Source organism: Eleutherodactylus coqui, chromosome 13, assembly GCF_035609145.1.
Source record: "Eleutherodactylus coqui strain aEleCoq1 chromosome 13, aEleCoq1.hap1, whole genome shotgun sequence".
Taxonomy (NCBI): Eukaryota; Metazoa; Chordata; class Amphibia; order Anura; family Eleutherodactylidae; genus Eleutherodactylus; species Eleutherodactylus coqui.
In genome coordinates, this window is record NC_089849.1 from 70,115,502 (window position 1) to 70,132,956 (window position 17,455).

General features: G+C 47.6%; 1 protein-coding gene across 1 annotated transcript; it reads right to left on the reverse strand.

Moving 5' to 3' along the window:
- Positions 1–1,747: 1,747 nt before the first annotated feature.
- On the reverse strand, positions 1,748–12,810 carry MIF4GD (MIF4G domain containing). Its single transcript, XM_066586467.1, has 6 exons — positions 12,680–12,810; positions 8,366–8,473; positions 8,155–8,264; positions 6,895–7,050; positions 6,694–6,786; positions 1,748–2,820 (listed from the first exon to the last, which is right to left on the reverse strand). Exons 2-6 carry the CDS (start codon positions 8,433–8,435, stop codon positions 2,593–2,595), a joined length of 657 nt encoding a protein of 218 aa, XP_066442564.1. The 5' UTR covers positions 8,436–8,473; positions 12,680–12,810; the 3' UTR covers positions 1,748–2,592.
- Between the last annotated feature and the right edge of the window lie 4,645 nt (positions 12,811–17,455).

A 17,455-nucleotide genomic window follows, 5' to 3' on the forward strand; every position in this document is an offset into this window, starting at 1 on the left:
CTCCACCAAACACCAGTGCTTTTCCTGTTCCTCCAGGACAGCAGCGGCAGAGCTCCAGCGATGCTGTCCTATGCCGGAGGTTTCCAGGACTTATTGGTGGGCGGCGGCATCTCTTCTGGCAGCCCCGGTTACCCCAGTGGTAAGTACCTCATCTGGGTGCTAACCGGGGACTGTGTGGGCCTGGGTCCAAGGACGGACTTTCCGGCACCACCGCAGCCGTCATTCACACCGCCCAAAAGACCCTTCACTGCACGTCCCTCGTCTACAACGTACACTGGGAAAGGAAAGACCGGAAGGTGGTTTTATCCGAAGGGCGGAAGGGGTAAGACTCTTTATCGTCCCTCAGTCCACATCTTCTTGGCCGGTGGGCGGTAGACTGGCTCTGTCCACTACAGCTTTGTGCATTAACCCCATGACAAGCTTTTTACTGAAAGGCATCCCATACCAGCAACTGATTGCAGAGGGTCTCGATACTGGGAGCTCATATGGTTAATGGGATTGTGCCACAATAGACTTATCAATGATCTATAGGATAGGTGATAAGCCTGATTGGTTAGGATCTTACCACTGAGACTCCCACTGTCCTCCTCTTCTGACTGCACCCCCTACAGTGAAGAAGAGATTAAATGGATCGGCAGTCACACATGTGCAGCTCTACTCTGTTCATTTGTAGTGGACTGCTGGAAAAAGTCGGGTGCTTCTACTCGGCCATTTCACTCAGCCCCATTGAATTGAACAGAATGACGGGATGTATATGCCTGTGCAACTGCTGCTCAGTTCAATCCTCTAGGCACTGCAGGTGGGTGTAGTGAGCCCATGGTGTCGAGAAGAAGATATGGGACTTCTATTCTCGTGATGGTCAGCGGTCTCAGCAGTGAGATCCCCACCGATCAGGCTTATTCCCTATCCTGTGGAAAGGTGATAAGTAGAGATGAGAGAGTATACTCGCTAAAGGCAATAGCTCGAGCGAGCATTGCCTTTAGCGAGTATCTCCCCGCTGGAGACACAAGGTTTGGGTGCTGGTGCGGGGGAGCAGTGAGTAGCGGCAGTCAGCAGGAGGGAGTGGGGGGGGGGGGGGGAGAGAGGGAGAGAGAGATCTCCCCTCCGTTCCGCCCTGCTCTCCCCCGCAGCTCCCTGCCCGCCGCCGGCACCCGAACCTTCCGTCTCGAGCAGGCAGGTACTCGCTAAAGGCAATGATCGCTCGAGCAATTGCCTTTGGCGAGTATACTCGCTCATCTCTAGTGATAAGTCTTGCAGTACAACACTTAAAAGATCCGTTTACTGAAATGGCCCATTTATATGTAACGATTGCCACTCAAAATTAGCCAAAAGGAACGAAAGTGCACGATAATCGCTACATCTAAAAGCAAAGCCATCGTCCACTTGTTAGTCGCTCAGTTTCAGCCTGCTTAAAAATCATTGCTAGTTCGCTCACTTCTCGTTACGTCTAAACGCTCCCTACTCAGTGTTTCACATAGGAATATGAAGCACTGAGCGAGAAGCGAGCGATTCTCCGCAATCTGCCTGTCTAAACAATCTACACGAATGCGAACAACTAGCGATGACGGCACTCGCTCGTTTAAGCGCAAATCGTCCTGTGTAAAAGGGCCATAAGTGTATGCTCGGGTTTCCCTGTGTTTTAGCGGGTTGTCTTCAGAATCAAGAGTCTCACTTGATCAGCGTTATCTTATAGAGATGATGGTTCGAGCCCCTCCATCAGCTACAAATGCTGAAGTTACCAAATCAATAACATATTAAAAACTATTTTATTTAAAATTTCATAAAAGCACCGTCCTTTGTCTATATTGTTGGAATTACAAAGGTTATGCAGAAAAGTATACAATTTCCAACCCCCAAAAAAATCAGGTTATGAAAAAAAAGCAAGTTTATAAAAAGTCAGAATGGCGGAGCCGGTTAGGGAGAGAACAGACTTCAGATGCTGTTGTGCTTATCTATATAGAAACATCAGAGTCCTTATTAAAATGACGGGTCTGAGCAGATTCCTCCTTCATGTATATAACACACAGATCACTCAAGGTCTTAAACCTTCTTCCCCGCCTCGCCCACCAATAATGACCTAATACAGCACAAGGAGAGCAAGAACCCTGAGAGCCAGTGATAAGGGCCAGCCAGAAGTTACCGTACATCAGGGTTACCGGGAAGTTCTGGATTTAGGAGGAGACCACCCGCCAAGACATTGGCAGTACCGATCTGCAGACGTCTCCTAAGTAGTGAGAGATTCTGAATGTTGCAGGGATGCAGATGGGCTCCTCTTGAGGGAAGACTTGCAACGTCGAAATGAAAAGCTGAAAGGAAGCTGCTCTACCATGTAAGTATCTTCTCCGAGATCAAGGATTCATGGCACATAAAACCCCCGACTACCAGAGGAGTGAGGAATATCTTAAAATACACTTAAAAAACAAAAGCTTAAAATCCGTATGAAATACAAATTCCTCAAATACAGCAAATTAATCTCGATCATTTCAATATACAAATGTATCTAATGAGTCAGAAGGTCAAAATTATTGCAATGTGTTCCTAACTCCACTGGCAGTGCGATGACCCATTTCAGTAAGACGCGGTCCGCTAGCGTCAGTCCGACACCTCGCTGTAGTAATACTTTTGTGCCGCATCTGTCATTTTCCAGCCTGCTGCTCGATATTCTATCATTTCAAGCAGTAGCAATTGGGCTAATGATCCTAGTCCACCTTGTAGAAGGAAGCTATCGCGTAGAAGAGAAAAAAGCTCATCCATCCTTTGTGCATTCATCTTCTCCAACTGCTCCCCTACCTTATGCAATTGTAGCACCAGACAGTCCACCTGCAGACAAATGCAAAGCTCGGTGAGTGCTCATCTTGTAACAAATGGTACACTGACATTATATATTTTACATCATCATTAGAGATGAGCGAGCATACTCGGCCACGCCCCTTTTTTGCCCGAGCGCCGCGATTTTCGAGTACTTCCGTACTCGGGCGAAAAGATGCGGGGGGCGCCGTGGGTGAGTGGGGGGTTGCAGCTGGGAGTGGGGGGCGGGAGGGAGAGAGAGAGGGCTCCCCCCTGTTCCCCGCTGCTACCCCCTGCTCCACCATGCCTCCCCCCGCCCCCCAAATCTTTTCACCCGAGTACGGAAGTACTCGAAAATCGCGGTGCTCGATCGAGTAATTACTCAAAACGCGTAGGTTTGCTCATCTCTAATCATCATCTTGCAAAACCTATAAAAAAAAAAAATCTTGTTATTTGCATAGTGCCAACTTTTTCCGCAGCACTTTCAGGACATTTATTTATTACCCCACCACCACCACCACCACCACCAAGCTGGGTACTCATTTTACTGACCTCGGAAGGATGGAAGGTTGAGTCAACCTTGAGCCGGCTACCTGAACCATTCAGGGATTGAACTCGCAACCTTCAGTGAGTGAGTGAGAGCTTAGGACTGCATTTCTGCTGCCTTAACACTCTGCGAGGCTCTAGTGCTTTATGTGCTGTGGCATGTGTTCATAATGAAAGCCATCGAGCTGTGCCAGATTCATCACATGATAGATTCCAAATGTGCACAACAGCTCCTATGAATGTAAAGGGCCACTCCAGCAAAAACAGATTTTTCCATCCCTGCCCCCTCACCTGTTTGCTATTTCTGATGCCTGTCAGGCACCATCTTCACAGTGAGATGTTTTTACTTTCACTTTCAAATCTATCCCATGATGCATTAGATAAAGGCAATACTATTTCTGCTTGCTGGGGGAACAGTTTATTATAATTAACTTCTATATTCACCTAAATAAGCTACAGTCCGGAGGATGAGCTGTGATTTCCTCTATTAGACCCGTGTGACAGGACCTGTATGATCACCATCAGAAACTGTGATAGGAGTTCCCGTGTCCCCCCTCTAGGCAGTTTCTGTAGTAGGTTCATGTAACCGCATCACACAAACTGAGCAACTGCCTAGTTTCAGACAGCATAACCCAAAGTAGATCTGAGGTGGTCAGAATTGAAATCACCTGAGAAAGTGGCCAGGAATTTCAGATAGAAAGGAATAACTAACCAAGGTGTAACACACACTAACACTCACACACATACACACACACTTCAACAGATGGGTCCTTTAAAAACCGCAGCAAGTCAGCACCATGTGCAGGTAGGTATCTTGAGACTACTGACAGCCGAAGTGAATAAGGGCCAGACCACACAACTTCTGCACTATCCCTTTTACATACAGAGTGCAGAAGTGTGGCCCAACTAGACCGCAGGTCTACGGACCCAAACTTGGAGTATCATACATGCGGTTTTGCGATGGATCTGCACACAGATTTATCCATGTGCGAAATTACAACGCATTTCCGCTCCGGCTGCTGCCAAAAGGTGATGCGAAAATGTATCAGAATTCCGCATGCGGATTTTGCCTATTGACAGTCCACGGCAAAAAGGCAAAGATTTTGACACAATTGTTAGAGATGGAAATTTCGGTAGCGAATTCCACTGTCTGAATGGAACCCTAAGGGTGCATTCACACGACCGTATATCGGCTGGGTTTTCATGCCCAGCCGATATACGTCGTCTCTCTCTGCAGGAGGAGGAGGCTGGAAGAGCCAGGAGCAGTGCTCTGAGATCCCGCCTCCTCTCCACCCCCCTGCACTATTTTCAATGAAGAGAGGCGAGATGGGGTGGAGCTAATTCATGACATTCAGCCCCGCCCCTGTTCCACCTCCTCATTACAAATAGTGCAGAGGGGCGGAGAGGAGGCAGAGCACTGCTCCCATCTCTTCCAGCCTCCTCCCCCTGCAGAGAGAGACGCTGTATATCGGCTGGGCGTGAACACCCAGCAGATATACGGTCGTGTGAATGCACCCTAAGGCTGGGTTCACACACGCCTCCCTCACATAGGCGTTTGCAGAAATGCGACATTGCAAAAAGGCTGCATTTACTGCGTTTTCAGCAGCGCTGGCATGTATTTTGCCAGCGTTGTCAGCTTAAAAAAAAAAAGTAATACTCACCTAGTTGGCGCAGTCAGGTCCCCGACGCTGCTTTCCGTAGCTCTGTGCAGGCTTCCCGGGACTTGTAATCCCCAACAGACCATCTTTTGGTGGTAACATGGATTGAAGACCACGCCTTCAGTAAGAGATTGCTCTGATTGGCTGAGCCATTCAATGAATGGCTAGGACTGGTCAAGCGCCTCAGCCAATCGGAGCAATCTCTTACTGGAGGTGGGGTCTCCAATCCCTGTTACCAGAAAGATGATCTGTCGGGGATTGCAAGGCAGCCTGACAGAGCTACAGAGAGCAGCTGCAGGGACCCGACGGCATCTGCTAGGAGAGTATGGATTTCTTTTCCCCTCAGGCAGTGTAGCTAGGGCGTTTAGAGCTGCCAAAAACGCGGTGCCAAGTTGTGCTGCGTTTTTGCTCAATCATTTCAACACAGAGTCGAAAATAACCAAAGATACAACATGCAGCGCTGTCAAAGCGCAATGTTGGAAACGCTGCGTTTTGACGCTTGTGTGAGCAGCCCCATTGAAATGAATGGGAGCATTGTGTACAGCGTTTAGTGCAAAAATGTCTTTGTGAGGAGGCCTAAAATAATGTAGTTGACTGTGTTAGATACTATGTATTAGTATAGTCAACTATGTTATTCTATACGCAAATATTACTTAAACGAACAGAACACTTGTCAAACCAACACTAAAGTGGTGTCTGTTTCACTAATGACTGTGAATAGCTCTGTTTTGGGGTTCCGTCCCAGCGCTTTTTTCAGCACTTGTGGTACTGTATCTACTGTTTCTTGTACTGTATTTATGTAGTCAGCTTGTTTCTGGTCTTGTATCAATGTCGTAAGCTTGGTTCTCATATTGTATCAATGTAGTAAGCTTGGTTTCGGAACTGTAGCTATATTTTGAGCTCTGAATTGGTACCGTATCTACCTAGTAAGTATGTGGTATGCTTGGTTTTGTTACCACACCTAAGTTGTAAGTTTAGTCCTGCTCTCATACCTATGTAGTATGCTAGCTACTGATATTGTATCTATGTAGTAAGCCTGATTCTGGTATTGTATCGATTTAGTAAGGAAGATTCTGTTGCTGTGTCCTTCTTCCCAATGAAAAGCTGTGCACTATTCGCACATTCTCCCAATGCCATCTTGTTTTGCATCTTTTTAAAACCCAATCTAATATTTTACCATGTCCCAAATGGCGCCACTTTTAATTTTTTTCCCAGGACCATTAAGTTCCCAATCTGCCCCTGCACACGACAGAGATCCTGTGCACAGTGCCTACTGGGCTGCACTATGGACGGATGCTGCCTACCGCATACTTACATTTTGTTCATTTCTACATAAATAATTTGACAGCTTGGCTGATTATAAGAGGGCATACTCCCCCCCCCCCCCTTCCCCAATTAGGGAAATGTTACTGATGAATCTCTAAATTAAAAAGTTGACCAGCTTTAAAATTAGTAGCCTATCCTCAATGAAATGAATGGAAACTTTGCTTGTAATACTAAGTCGGGCCACCGCAGTGGGAATGGAGCTGTCTGCTTCCTGTACCCATCAGCTCTGTGCACAAAAGTACTGTCCCGGAAAACAGCTAATTCTTTGCAGGTCCCACACAGAAGACCCATGCCCATCTACCACTGATGGCCTATGCTGAGGACAGGCTATAAACCGTTTACAAAATAGTCTTATTTGAATTATCTCATGCCATACCTCCTCCTCTCTCTGCAAGCTTTCAGGCTGCGCCAGCTGAAAAAGGCAGTCATATACAGGATTAACCAAGGCCAGCATCGGCATATTATTGATCTGAAGGAAGATAGATATATTTCAGGGTTCATTAACTTTGCTGACAAACAATATGAAGTAGATAATGTAGAAAACAGTCACACATTAAGCCGATTCCGAGATACTTACCCTTAAATAGTCAAAGATATTGCAGATGAAGCTGACATAGCACACCCATTCCTGCACGGAGCGGGCTCTCATCTCTTCCCGATTCCGATATTCAACTTGGAGCCTGTTCAAGAGTGCTGAGCGAAAGACGCTGCGACCGGACTCTTTACCCTCTGCCTAAAGAATAGAAGGACAAACCTATATTATAGGAGAACAGGGAAGAAGGAGGCCGGCCGGAAAGCCAGTGACCGAGAGATCGTTCAGCACTACCTCTGGGGGAGAGGGAGACGCTGATCTCCGCTGTGGCCTCAATATGAAAGAGTTTATGGAGTTCAGAAAATGTATTTTCATATACCCAATTAGGAAATGCATTTATAAAAGGGGTCCCCAGTTCAGGATCCTCATTTCTTGGCTAGAGTGGAGAGCAGTTACATGAGCGCCCCCCTGTGGCGCTGCAGGGAAACTGAACATTTACTGCAAGGGAAAATTTTTTTTAACCGGACAGAATAAGGCCACCTGGACAAGGCAGAGCCGGATTTCCACAGCAGATTCTGTTTCTGACTGGCTAGTGACCTCACGGACCAGTTAGTCTTCTTTTCTGGACTGTGGATGGTTGCAGCGAGCAGTCTTCGGACAAGCACAGTACAGACGGTTTTATTTTCTAACTACTGCTTTTCCTGTAGAATCCGCAATGTCAATTGCAGACGAGCTGCAAGTCGGACGGCTTCCATTGACTTCAATGGAAGCTGTATGTGCGAGAACCACAGGAAGATGGAGCATGCTGCCATTTTTCCTCCGTGAGCAGAAACCGCAAATGGTTTACAGTCGTGTGCAGGAAGAATCACTTTTCCATAGCATGCTATGGAGGGCGTTTGCTGAGGCACCTGGAGGCAGATACCCGCAGCACAAATCCACCCGTGTGCAGGCGGCCTGAGCCAATAGCTTTCAGATAGGAACAAAAATGCATGGGTAGGCAGCCAATGGTTCTGCGTACTGTCCAATGACAAAAGGTTATTGAAAGTACACTATCCTGCCACAAGTAATTAGACACCTGAGCAAGAATCAAAAGTAGTAGTCCTTTCTATATGCTAATACTCAGTGGGGCTCCTTTGGCCCTAATGACACTGGAAACTCTCAGTGGCATGCTTTCTACTAACGTCTGATACACTTCAGCTGGTATTTCCCTCCATTCATCCTGCAAATATCTGGCAAGTTCTCTCAAAGAAGATGCATCGGGGCAAGAAGTGTTGTCATTCAAGTGGCTGTTATAGGGCATCTTACCTGGATTATAGTGTAGCACATTTTCCCGGCCTCCCTGCTAAACGTGGCATCTCGAAGTGACTGCTCCACGATGACATTAGCCACCTTCTCCAAATCCACACTGGATGGCTCTGTCAGAGGATAAAAAAGATCAGCATGGTAAGTATAACCCCAAGTACAGGGAGGCGTTACAGGATGTAGAAGCAGCGTCAGAGACTTTCATAAACCTCACCTTTTAAAGCCGTTTTGAGGAGATTTTGGGTTTCAGCATCAAAAACTTGGATCTTGTATTCCTCCCCCATAGTCCTGAGCGAGGAGGAGAAGACGGCAGTAAGAAAGCCTACAAAATAAGTTACAGATCAGAAGTGAAGACGGCCACAACCTGCTGCGTACCTCACTTACGGAATGATCAGATATAGACTGTACAAATACATGAGTTCTATCTTGCCCTCACATCAGGCCGGCTTCACATCTGCGTCTGACCCTCCAGCCGGAGGTTGTATCTGGCTGAAAATACCAGAAGCAGCGCTGGAGGTCTGACTATTAGCTCAGATCTCTGTGTTGTGTTATTCCTTCTAAAGTGTAGGAGTCAATTACAAATTAGGTGTCAGCAGGTAGGTAAGGTGGCCAGATTTTCCCAGGGTCAAAGCGGGACAGAGGGGTGTGGTCAGGGGCGGGGTTTATCACGACGTATGATTTTACCTCCGTGGTTATAGAAAGTACAGGGTCGGTGCAAAAAAAAAGACGGGACGCAAATTCTGCAGCATCTCTGCATCCAAAAAACAGTCAAACTCTGTACCATTGGTGCGGATTTTGACTGGAAGTCAGCCGTGTATCTGCAGCTGATGTCATACTATGGGGCGCTCCCCCTCACCTCGGTATTGCTGCAAGGAGCTGCAAGCTTCCCTCACGTCTAGGCGTCCAACAGATGACCTCCTCATTCTGTCTCTGAAGCGTCCGTACTATCCAGAGCTTCTTATCCTTCCATCAGAGATTCCAAGAGCTTCTCCTCCTAGATTCCAAAAGCTACTGCTCCCCTAACTATAGACAATAGGACCTTTTTATATTCTAATACGGCTGACCAAGCCCTCATTCCCACAGATTACCATATGGCTACAAACCAATGTTTTCTAAACAAAAAGGTACCAGCACATTCCTGTGAAGTGGACATCCAACAGTTGTAGATGGTCATACATATTGACTCCAAGTTGTCTGAATACAAACTTAATTCCACCTCTCCTAGACCTGGATGTCATCTTAGGTGTCCATCATGTTGGGTTCACCTTGTGTCCAAGTCAATACAATTTGCACATCAAAAGGGTGGACCTCTCTTCTGATTTGCACATAGAACTGGTTTGGCCATCTACTCCGTATATTCTGGTCAAAGGCTCAGAATTGTAATTAAAACGGCTGAATGAAATCTAAATAATCAGACATTTAGGCTGGGGTCACACGGGGCGTATTCCCGCCAGAAATCCCGCGGTTTGGCCGCAGCAAAAACCGCGAGATTACCGCCGGGAGAACCGCCGCGGAATAACCCGCGGCGGCTTTGAAGCGGCCCGGCCGCTCGCTCTTCCGCTGCGGCCGGCGCTCCCATAGAGGAGAGCGCGGCCGCAGCGGAAAGAAAATATAAATAGACATGCTGCATATTTGAAAGCCACGGCTGCAGTTCCTGCCTGACTTACCGCAGCGGATTGGCCGTCCCGTGTGGACGAGATTTTTGAGAAATCTCGTCCACATAGCTGGCTAATCCCGAGATTAGGGGCCGCAGGCGGATTTGCCGCAGCGAAATTCCATGCGGAATTTCCGCGGCAAATCCGCCCTGTGTGAACCCAGCATTAGTATTTTCCCAACAACCTCCTCTGTAGACTTCCCACTGTCAGCGCTCCCCGGCTTCCGGTTCCCACCAGCTTGTAGTGACCTCAGCTGACCAGGATGCAGGTAACTGGAAGCCGGTAAGCGCTGATAGCGGGAAGCCCTCGGAGGAGGTGAGGGGGAGCGCCGCATACTATGAAATACACGGGTGATTTCCAGTCAAAATCCGCACTAATGTTACAGTTTGACAGTTTTTTTAAAAGCAAAATTAGCTGTGTACATTTCCGCTGTGGACCTTGTGCAGCATTTCACTAGGTGTAAACATACCCTAAGTCAGGTGTGCTGCCATGTGTAGAGTGGCCTTAGTAGTAATAGTGTCCCCTATACCAGCCCCAGCAATAATAGTGACCCCACGGTAGCCCCAGCCAGCAATAACAGTGACAACCCACAGTAGCCCCAGCCAGCAATAATAGTGACCCTCCCCCCCACAGTAGCCCCAGAAATAGTGCCCCCCCCTAACAGTAGCCCCAGTAGAATTAGCACCCCCCTATACCAGCCCCAGCAATAATAGTGACCCCCCCCCAGTAGCCTGAGCAATAATAATGACCCCCACCACCACCACAGTAGCTCCAGCAATAATAGGGACCCCCCACAGTAGCCCCAGTAAATTTAGCGCCCCCCTTATCCCACCCCTAGCAATAAGTGACCTTCCCCCACAGTAGTGCCAGCAATAATAGTGACCCCCCCCCCCCCCCCCCACAGTAGTGCCAGCAATAATAGTGACCCCCCACAGTAGCTCCAGCAATTCTGGCTGCTTTTATGTCATTAAGGCCGCCTGCAGACGGGCGGGTCGGATCCGGTGGCGAGAATTCTCGCCGCGGGACCCGACCCGAGCGCCTGCAGGGACGAGCGCGTACTCACCCGCACTTGGCGGCCCCGGCTCTTTCATGTGCCGGCTGCTGGGCAGCCGGCGCATGCGCAGACCGGAGCCGGCGGCTGGGTGAGTGACGTTTTTGTGTGAGGCTCTGCGAGCCCCGCACAGAAATAGGACATGCCGCGGTTTGTTTGCCGCGCGACATTTCGTGCGGCCAAACCGCGGCTGTCTGCATAGGAGTGCGTATTGTAATGCACTCCTATGCAGGCTTTCAGTGGCGGAAATCCCGCGGCGGGATTTCCGCCCGTGTGCAGGCGGCCTTACAATGTGGAATAACTTACATGATAATGTAATAGCAGAGCCAGTAAGTCCGGTTTCACACAGGCGAAAGTGCAATTGCACGCACCTCAGCGCTGCATTTTTGCGCACTGAGCGAGGCCTTTTTGCACGTATATATTTAATGTACACTTTCATGCTTATTTGTGCGCAGCCAACGAACGCACTGATGGAAATGGCTTATTTGTTCAAAATGTGTTCCTTTTTTTTTCTGGGCGAATTACGCAGTGTTTCACGCATCTCCTTGCCTATTGCGCACCCCCCCCCCCCCCCCCATTAACTTCAATGGGGACCTTTGTTGTGCAAATCCGCAGAAAAATAGAGCATGTTCTATATATATTTTTTTTTTTTTTGTCGCAACCGAAATACACAAAATGCACAACGTGAACAAACCCTTTGAAGTCAATGGATTCTGTTCTCTGTGTATAGCAAGCGCAAATATGCCCGTATGAAGCCGGCCTTGAAGACAGTGAATTTTGTGGGGTTTTTTTTTTACTTTTTCTTTTCAACTTTTTGTGAACTGCATAAAACCCCGGAGGACGGTGAGTGGCTGCAGCATTATATATATTGTTTTCCCCGAAAATAAGACGGTGTCTTATATTATTTTTTGTTTTAAAAAGGTTTAACTTTTTTACATGTATAGCTGCCTGGACACTATTTAAATTGACTTTTTTAATTAACTGTTAGCAGGGCTTAATTTTGGAGTAGGGCTTATATTTCAAGCATCCTCAAAAAGCCTGAAAAATCATTTTGCATCCTCAAAAATTCTGGAAAATCATGCTGTCTTATTTTCAGGGAAACGGGGTATATATACATACGGACATGTCACTGCTGCAGTCGTGTTGGCAGAGCCCAGTGGAGCGGCAGCTCCGGACTGGCGGGAATCCAACCAGTAATAAGAAGTTCTTTTTTAAAAAGTTAACATTTGCTACAATTAGAAAAAAGTTAACCTCGAAATCCCCTTTAAAGTAGAAAACGTAAAATCGCGATTGTCGCAGAGAAAACTTTTGTTGCAGCGAGCCCGCTTCGCCCTCCACTACCCGTACGTGGAATCATTCACAGATCCCGGTAGAACGACGATGCCAGCATGCCCATACGTGCCAATCCCCTGCGATTGGGACGGAAACAAAAACGTCACCAAATCTGCAGCGGGTGAGTGAGACCCCCGACGGGACTTGTTTATAGGACACCATTAAAATAGTCGTTAGGCCAAAAGTCCAACAGCGGGCGCCCCTCTCTGCGTGATCAGAGGCACCAGGCGCCCCCCTGTTGGCACTGCCCCCCCACTGGTGACCAGGAGGGGGCAGGGCTGCTCACTACCTGCAGCTGCTGCCATGCCCTCTGTGTAGTGCCAGCTGTGCCCTTCTACAGGGGAGCAGCTACCTGCAGCCATATTGCAGGACGACATGTCACACCCGTCCTGGCACTAATAAATCAATGCCGGAGGTACCTGCCCGAAGACAGGACGGGGTCAGCCGCTCACACACCGACTGACTCCGGCCTCCACGCTCCAGAACTCACCTGTCAGCCGCGCACCTCCATGCTGCCCGCGCCGGGGCCGCTGCCTCTTTGTACGGATGGAATCTCAGGCGAGGCCGCGGCTGGAGGAGCTGGAGCAGGCCGCACTCATCTCTAAGCAGCGACATCTGCCGGGCAGCTGTAGATACGGCGCTGCATGTGGAAATAGTGACACCTAGTGGTCGAATGTGAAAAACGTCCTTATAGGGTGTGGAAGTTTGTTCAGGGTTGTAGAAATATTACAGAAGCAACAAGTAGACTCGCCTATTAACATAATAGAGTATGGAAGGCCGGAAAAAAAGACATATGTCCGTCCAGCTCGGCCTATTAATGGCAGGCTTCGCAAGGACGTATACTCATTGTGTATTATGCACGCAGTTTTTGCGCGTTTTGCTATGCAGCGGCAATCTCCCATATATTTTTATTGTGCCACGTACACTCGCCGTGTAAAAAAAAAAATTCGCGACATGTTCTATCTTGGCGTACATCATGTGTCCATACATACAAAGATAATACATGGGGATTGGCGCAACGCAGCAAGTATGCATTGCCATTCCGTACTCGGTTGATGGGAGAGGAGTGAGACCGGACCGTAGACAGAGATGGACCGCTCATCCGACAGTCTGGGGTTAATTTTTGCGCACGGAACAGGAATTTTGGCAAGAGTATTTTGCTGTACTTTTACTGTTCGCAGATTATGATCGATTACGCAAGGCAAACAAGAACGCACCAATTGAACTGGCTAATTAATCTGAGTTCCAGATGTGTTCTTTTTCCAGTGGAATTAAGCAGTGTATTACATATTTCCTTGTGGATTATGTGCACATTTGCGCACCTCCCATTGATTTCTATTAGAACCTTTGGTGCGCAAATGCATAGAATAGTTAAGCATGCTGCGTGACAGTAGCCTTAGCCTGGGCTCACACAGGGCGGATTTGCTGCGGTCTTGCCGCAGTTTGCCGTTGCATATCCGCACTGCGGCAAAACCGCTGCGTTTGCAGTGCAATGCAGCACAAATGAGATTTGCCAAAAAGCTGTTCTCACAGGACGGATTTTTTCTGCACAGTCGCAGTGCGGAAATGCAACTGCGGCGCGGTTTTAAAAGAAGCAGCATGTCCATTCTTCTGCCTTTTCCGCAGCGCTTTTTTGTCCATAGACCTCTATGGACGCAGCACAATCCGCACCAAAATACGCTGCAAAAGTAAAAAAGCGCTGCGGATTTTTCCGCAGGAAAATCTGCAAGCCAAAATTAACCTTTGAAGAGGTTTTGCCACAGAAGCATTTCTTCTGCGGCAAAACCGCAACAGAAAAACCGCGGCAAAACCGCAGCAAATCCGCCCTGTGTGAACCCAGCCTTAGGCCTCCTTCCCACGGACGGATTTCTGCCGCGTAATACGCGGCGGAAATCCGCTGTGTTGCCCACACCTATTAGGTTCTATTGAACCTAATAGTGATCTGGATTATGGTTTTCTCCAGCAGGTTTCGGGGTATTTTGTAGCTTTCAAATTGTATAGTGTGCACACCCTTTAATGGGCGTGCAACAGATTACATCAGTAACATATAGGATTCTCATTTGTCGGATCATATAGAATCCCCCCTCCTTCCTGCCCACCTTCTCTCAAGTCCAATGTATAAGCAAGTCTTTGTCTTACGTACTTTCAGTTTTGAGCACATGTTTGTATCTCTTTGTTGTGAGCTGGATTATGGAGAAGTTTCTATGTGGGGGATGGGAAAGGACTGGGGAAACACTCAGTATTGAATACAAGCAATAACATATAACACTGTGATTTAACTCTTTCCTTATGCAGCAGAGTTCCACATTAGGCTGAAGTCACAAAACACACATAATACGTCTAGTTTAGTACAAATCGATAGACATTTTACACTAACTAATCATCATGTCTATCACAATCCCCCCCTTAAAATGTCTATCCTCTAACTCTCTATCTAATTTTCTCAGTTCTCTGCGTGTGAGCCTATAACTGGAGCGCGTTGAAGGTTCGTTTTAGGGTCTTCAAGGGGGTGTAGGACTTGTCCACTCCTTCTGGGGATGCATTCAGCAAACTCATGGTGGGAGCGGCTTTTCCAGCATCAGTTTCACAGGTCTCTGACACAGGGGATAACACAGCAGACTAGAACAGAAAATGTAATCATCAGTTCACATACAACAGCGACGCCCGTCTGTGCCAGGATCCTTTACCACCCGCTCATCCATGGCGAGTGCTGGTCCCAAAGGTTAGCTCTTTTTAGTTAGTGCGGTCAGCTTCTTAATGGCAAGTGCGTCTTTACCTGCGGGTCACGTGTCGTCTAGGATATAGGTACAACAAGTCTCCCCTATCATCTTACAGACACTCCCCTTTTTAGCTAAAATCATATCTAAGGTCATTCTATTTTGAAAAGTCATAGTCGAAGTAGGTCCTATTGGTCGACTAGTCCCTATAAGCCATCTCTAGTATAATTTATAAACCGCTGCTAATTATAATAAACATAATTAATCCAGTCAACGTTTATCTACCATAATGATCAGGAAAATGGACTCGATTCTAGTTTTAACTTGGTCTCTATTTTTAAAACTCGTCAGGTACCCCCCTTGGCTATCCTATGACGTCAATGTACACGTGTAGATCAAAACTACCACCAGAAGTCTCTCTTCTCGCTCTAGTATAATGTTACAATACTAGTAGCGTGCACAGGTACGCACGGCGTGGGACTCCCTAATCTTCACCCACACCAATGTCCCTCCTGGAGATAGTCCGGATGGTGAACACGTCCAGGCCGCCTGCACTGACCCTACACTACCTAGTGACAAGAATGGAAGGAACCGCCGTACCTATGCGGAAAACAAGGATAGACCAACATGACAGGATAACCACAAAACACAGACTGAGTTGGATCGAGATAAAGTAACTATTGGGGGTAACCTCATTATCCTCAATGCTGTCTGACAGGATGTGGAGGAGCATAAGGGCTTTACTAAGGCACACTCCCCTGTCCAATTACCCTCCAGGCGGGTCCTCTACCTCATGTCTCCACAAAGCCAGTAAACGTCTCCTGAGGACTGGACCTGATTCTGCATCCATTCCCCTCCTATCGTACCATAGGAGGAGCAATACCCGTTAGTGAGTTCCCCAAAAATCTCCCTCCACCCTGCCTATTTGCCTGGCAGGTGTAGTTTCCAGGGTAGTCAGTAATACTCTTTCCGGTGCAAAACACTTTAGTTATAGAGTATTCCCTCTTCCACTTCTCACGGACAGTGTAATTAGCGGAAATGTTCGTGAAGAGACTAATAAACCACTCTTCAGCATCTACCGGGAGATTTAGGGGGACCATCCCCGACTGTAGTCGGGCACTACCGCACACGCAACAGTTAGACTTGTGTCTCCTGTTAGCATTGTACCTCATCAACTCCAACCAGAGATTCTGGTCAGAGTAGCCAGTCGCTACTGTCAAGGTGTCCTCAAAGGTAGGGTCGGCTATGATCATCATGTTCGTCAAGGTCTTTATCTTACGGCGGAGGGGGTTAATTATGGGCAAGGGACTAAGTGAAGGCTTCCATTCGGGTGCATCTACCATACCCCTTATTTTAAACTTCCCTAAGGGATCTGTCCTCCCGTACCGGTATGTCCCCAGACTGTAAGTCCCCCTCGTTCCTCGGGCTTGGATCTCCCATGGTTAGCGTAAAAACCGCATTAAAACCAAGCAACATACTAAGTTCAGCCTTCCAATACCTGCTGTCCTTATTATTCTCAAGGAGGGTTATACGACTAATTAGGGATTTCCCGCTCTTATCTTTCTTATTTAAGGCACTTCGCGGTTTATAGGACCAGTCTGTTCCTGTGTTCCATCCCACTAATCCCCAATAACGGCAGTCTTCTCCCCAGACGTTATCAGTGGCGCAAACATATTGTATTCCCCGGGTATATAAGTCATATAACCAGCTGGACTGAGCTAAATCTGGCCTGCGGTGGGATCTTGCGCCTAGACACGGGACCACAGTACAATAGTCGAAGGAATATGCAGCTACTTGAGCATTGGACGAGTTATACTAGAAGGTAACCATACCCCCATATTCTTCCGACTAAGGATTCCAGTTGCCACCCTCCTCTCTCACTAGCCCTAACCAGAGTAATGTCCTTGGCACAACTAAGACTGGTCTCCCAGATGTGAAGCTTTCTTACAGTATGAAGCATGGATCCATGTAAGTCTTTCGGCTAGTTTCACAGCTGTGGCAGTAGTCAGAAGCTCCTGGTAGGGACCATCAAATCGGAGCTCAAGAGGGTGCTTCCTGAGGAACTTCTTGATGCACACCCAATCCCCAGGCTGCAAGATATGTGTCCCAGTGTCTGCCTCTGAGTCTGGAAGAGAACACCTGTGCATAGGCTTTGGTTAGTGGTTTAACAACGGAAATCACATACTCAGTCAACACATCAGATTGTAATTGTAACTACTGAGGATAGTAACGACCTAGCCTTGGGGCTAGCCCAAACAATCTCGTAGGGAGATAATGTATGATCCCCCCTGGGTTCATATCTAACACTGAATAGGGCTATTGGATGACAGTCTTTCTAAAGTGGCGTCATTTTTAAGTATCTTACTTTTTAGCGTGCCACTAAGTCTCTCCACCTTTTCACTACTCTAAAAATGGTAGAGTATGTAAAAGGCCTGGGATACACCCAGAGCAGACATGACATGTTACATTCACCTGTGAAGTTTATACCTCTGTCTGACTCTGAATCCCTTCTGGTACCCCATATTCACAGTTTACCTCGTTCATGAGCT

Excerpts from the sequence above, each read along its gene's own strand:
- MIF4GD (XM_066586467.1), bottom strand. The coding sequence starts at position 8,435 with ATGGGGGAGGAATACAAGATCCAAGTTTTTGATGCTGAAACCCAAAAT. Across the intron at positions 7,051-8,154 it reads TGTGCTACACTATAATCCAG|GCAGAGGGTAAAGAGTCCGG; the intron begins GTAAGATGCCCT and ends TCTATTCTTTAG. Across the intron at positions 2,821-6,693 it reads GCTTGCAGAGAGAGGAGGAG|GTGGACTGTCTGGTGCTACA; the intron begins GTATGGCATGAG and ends ATTTGTCTGCAG.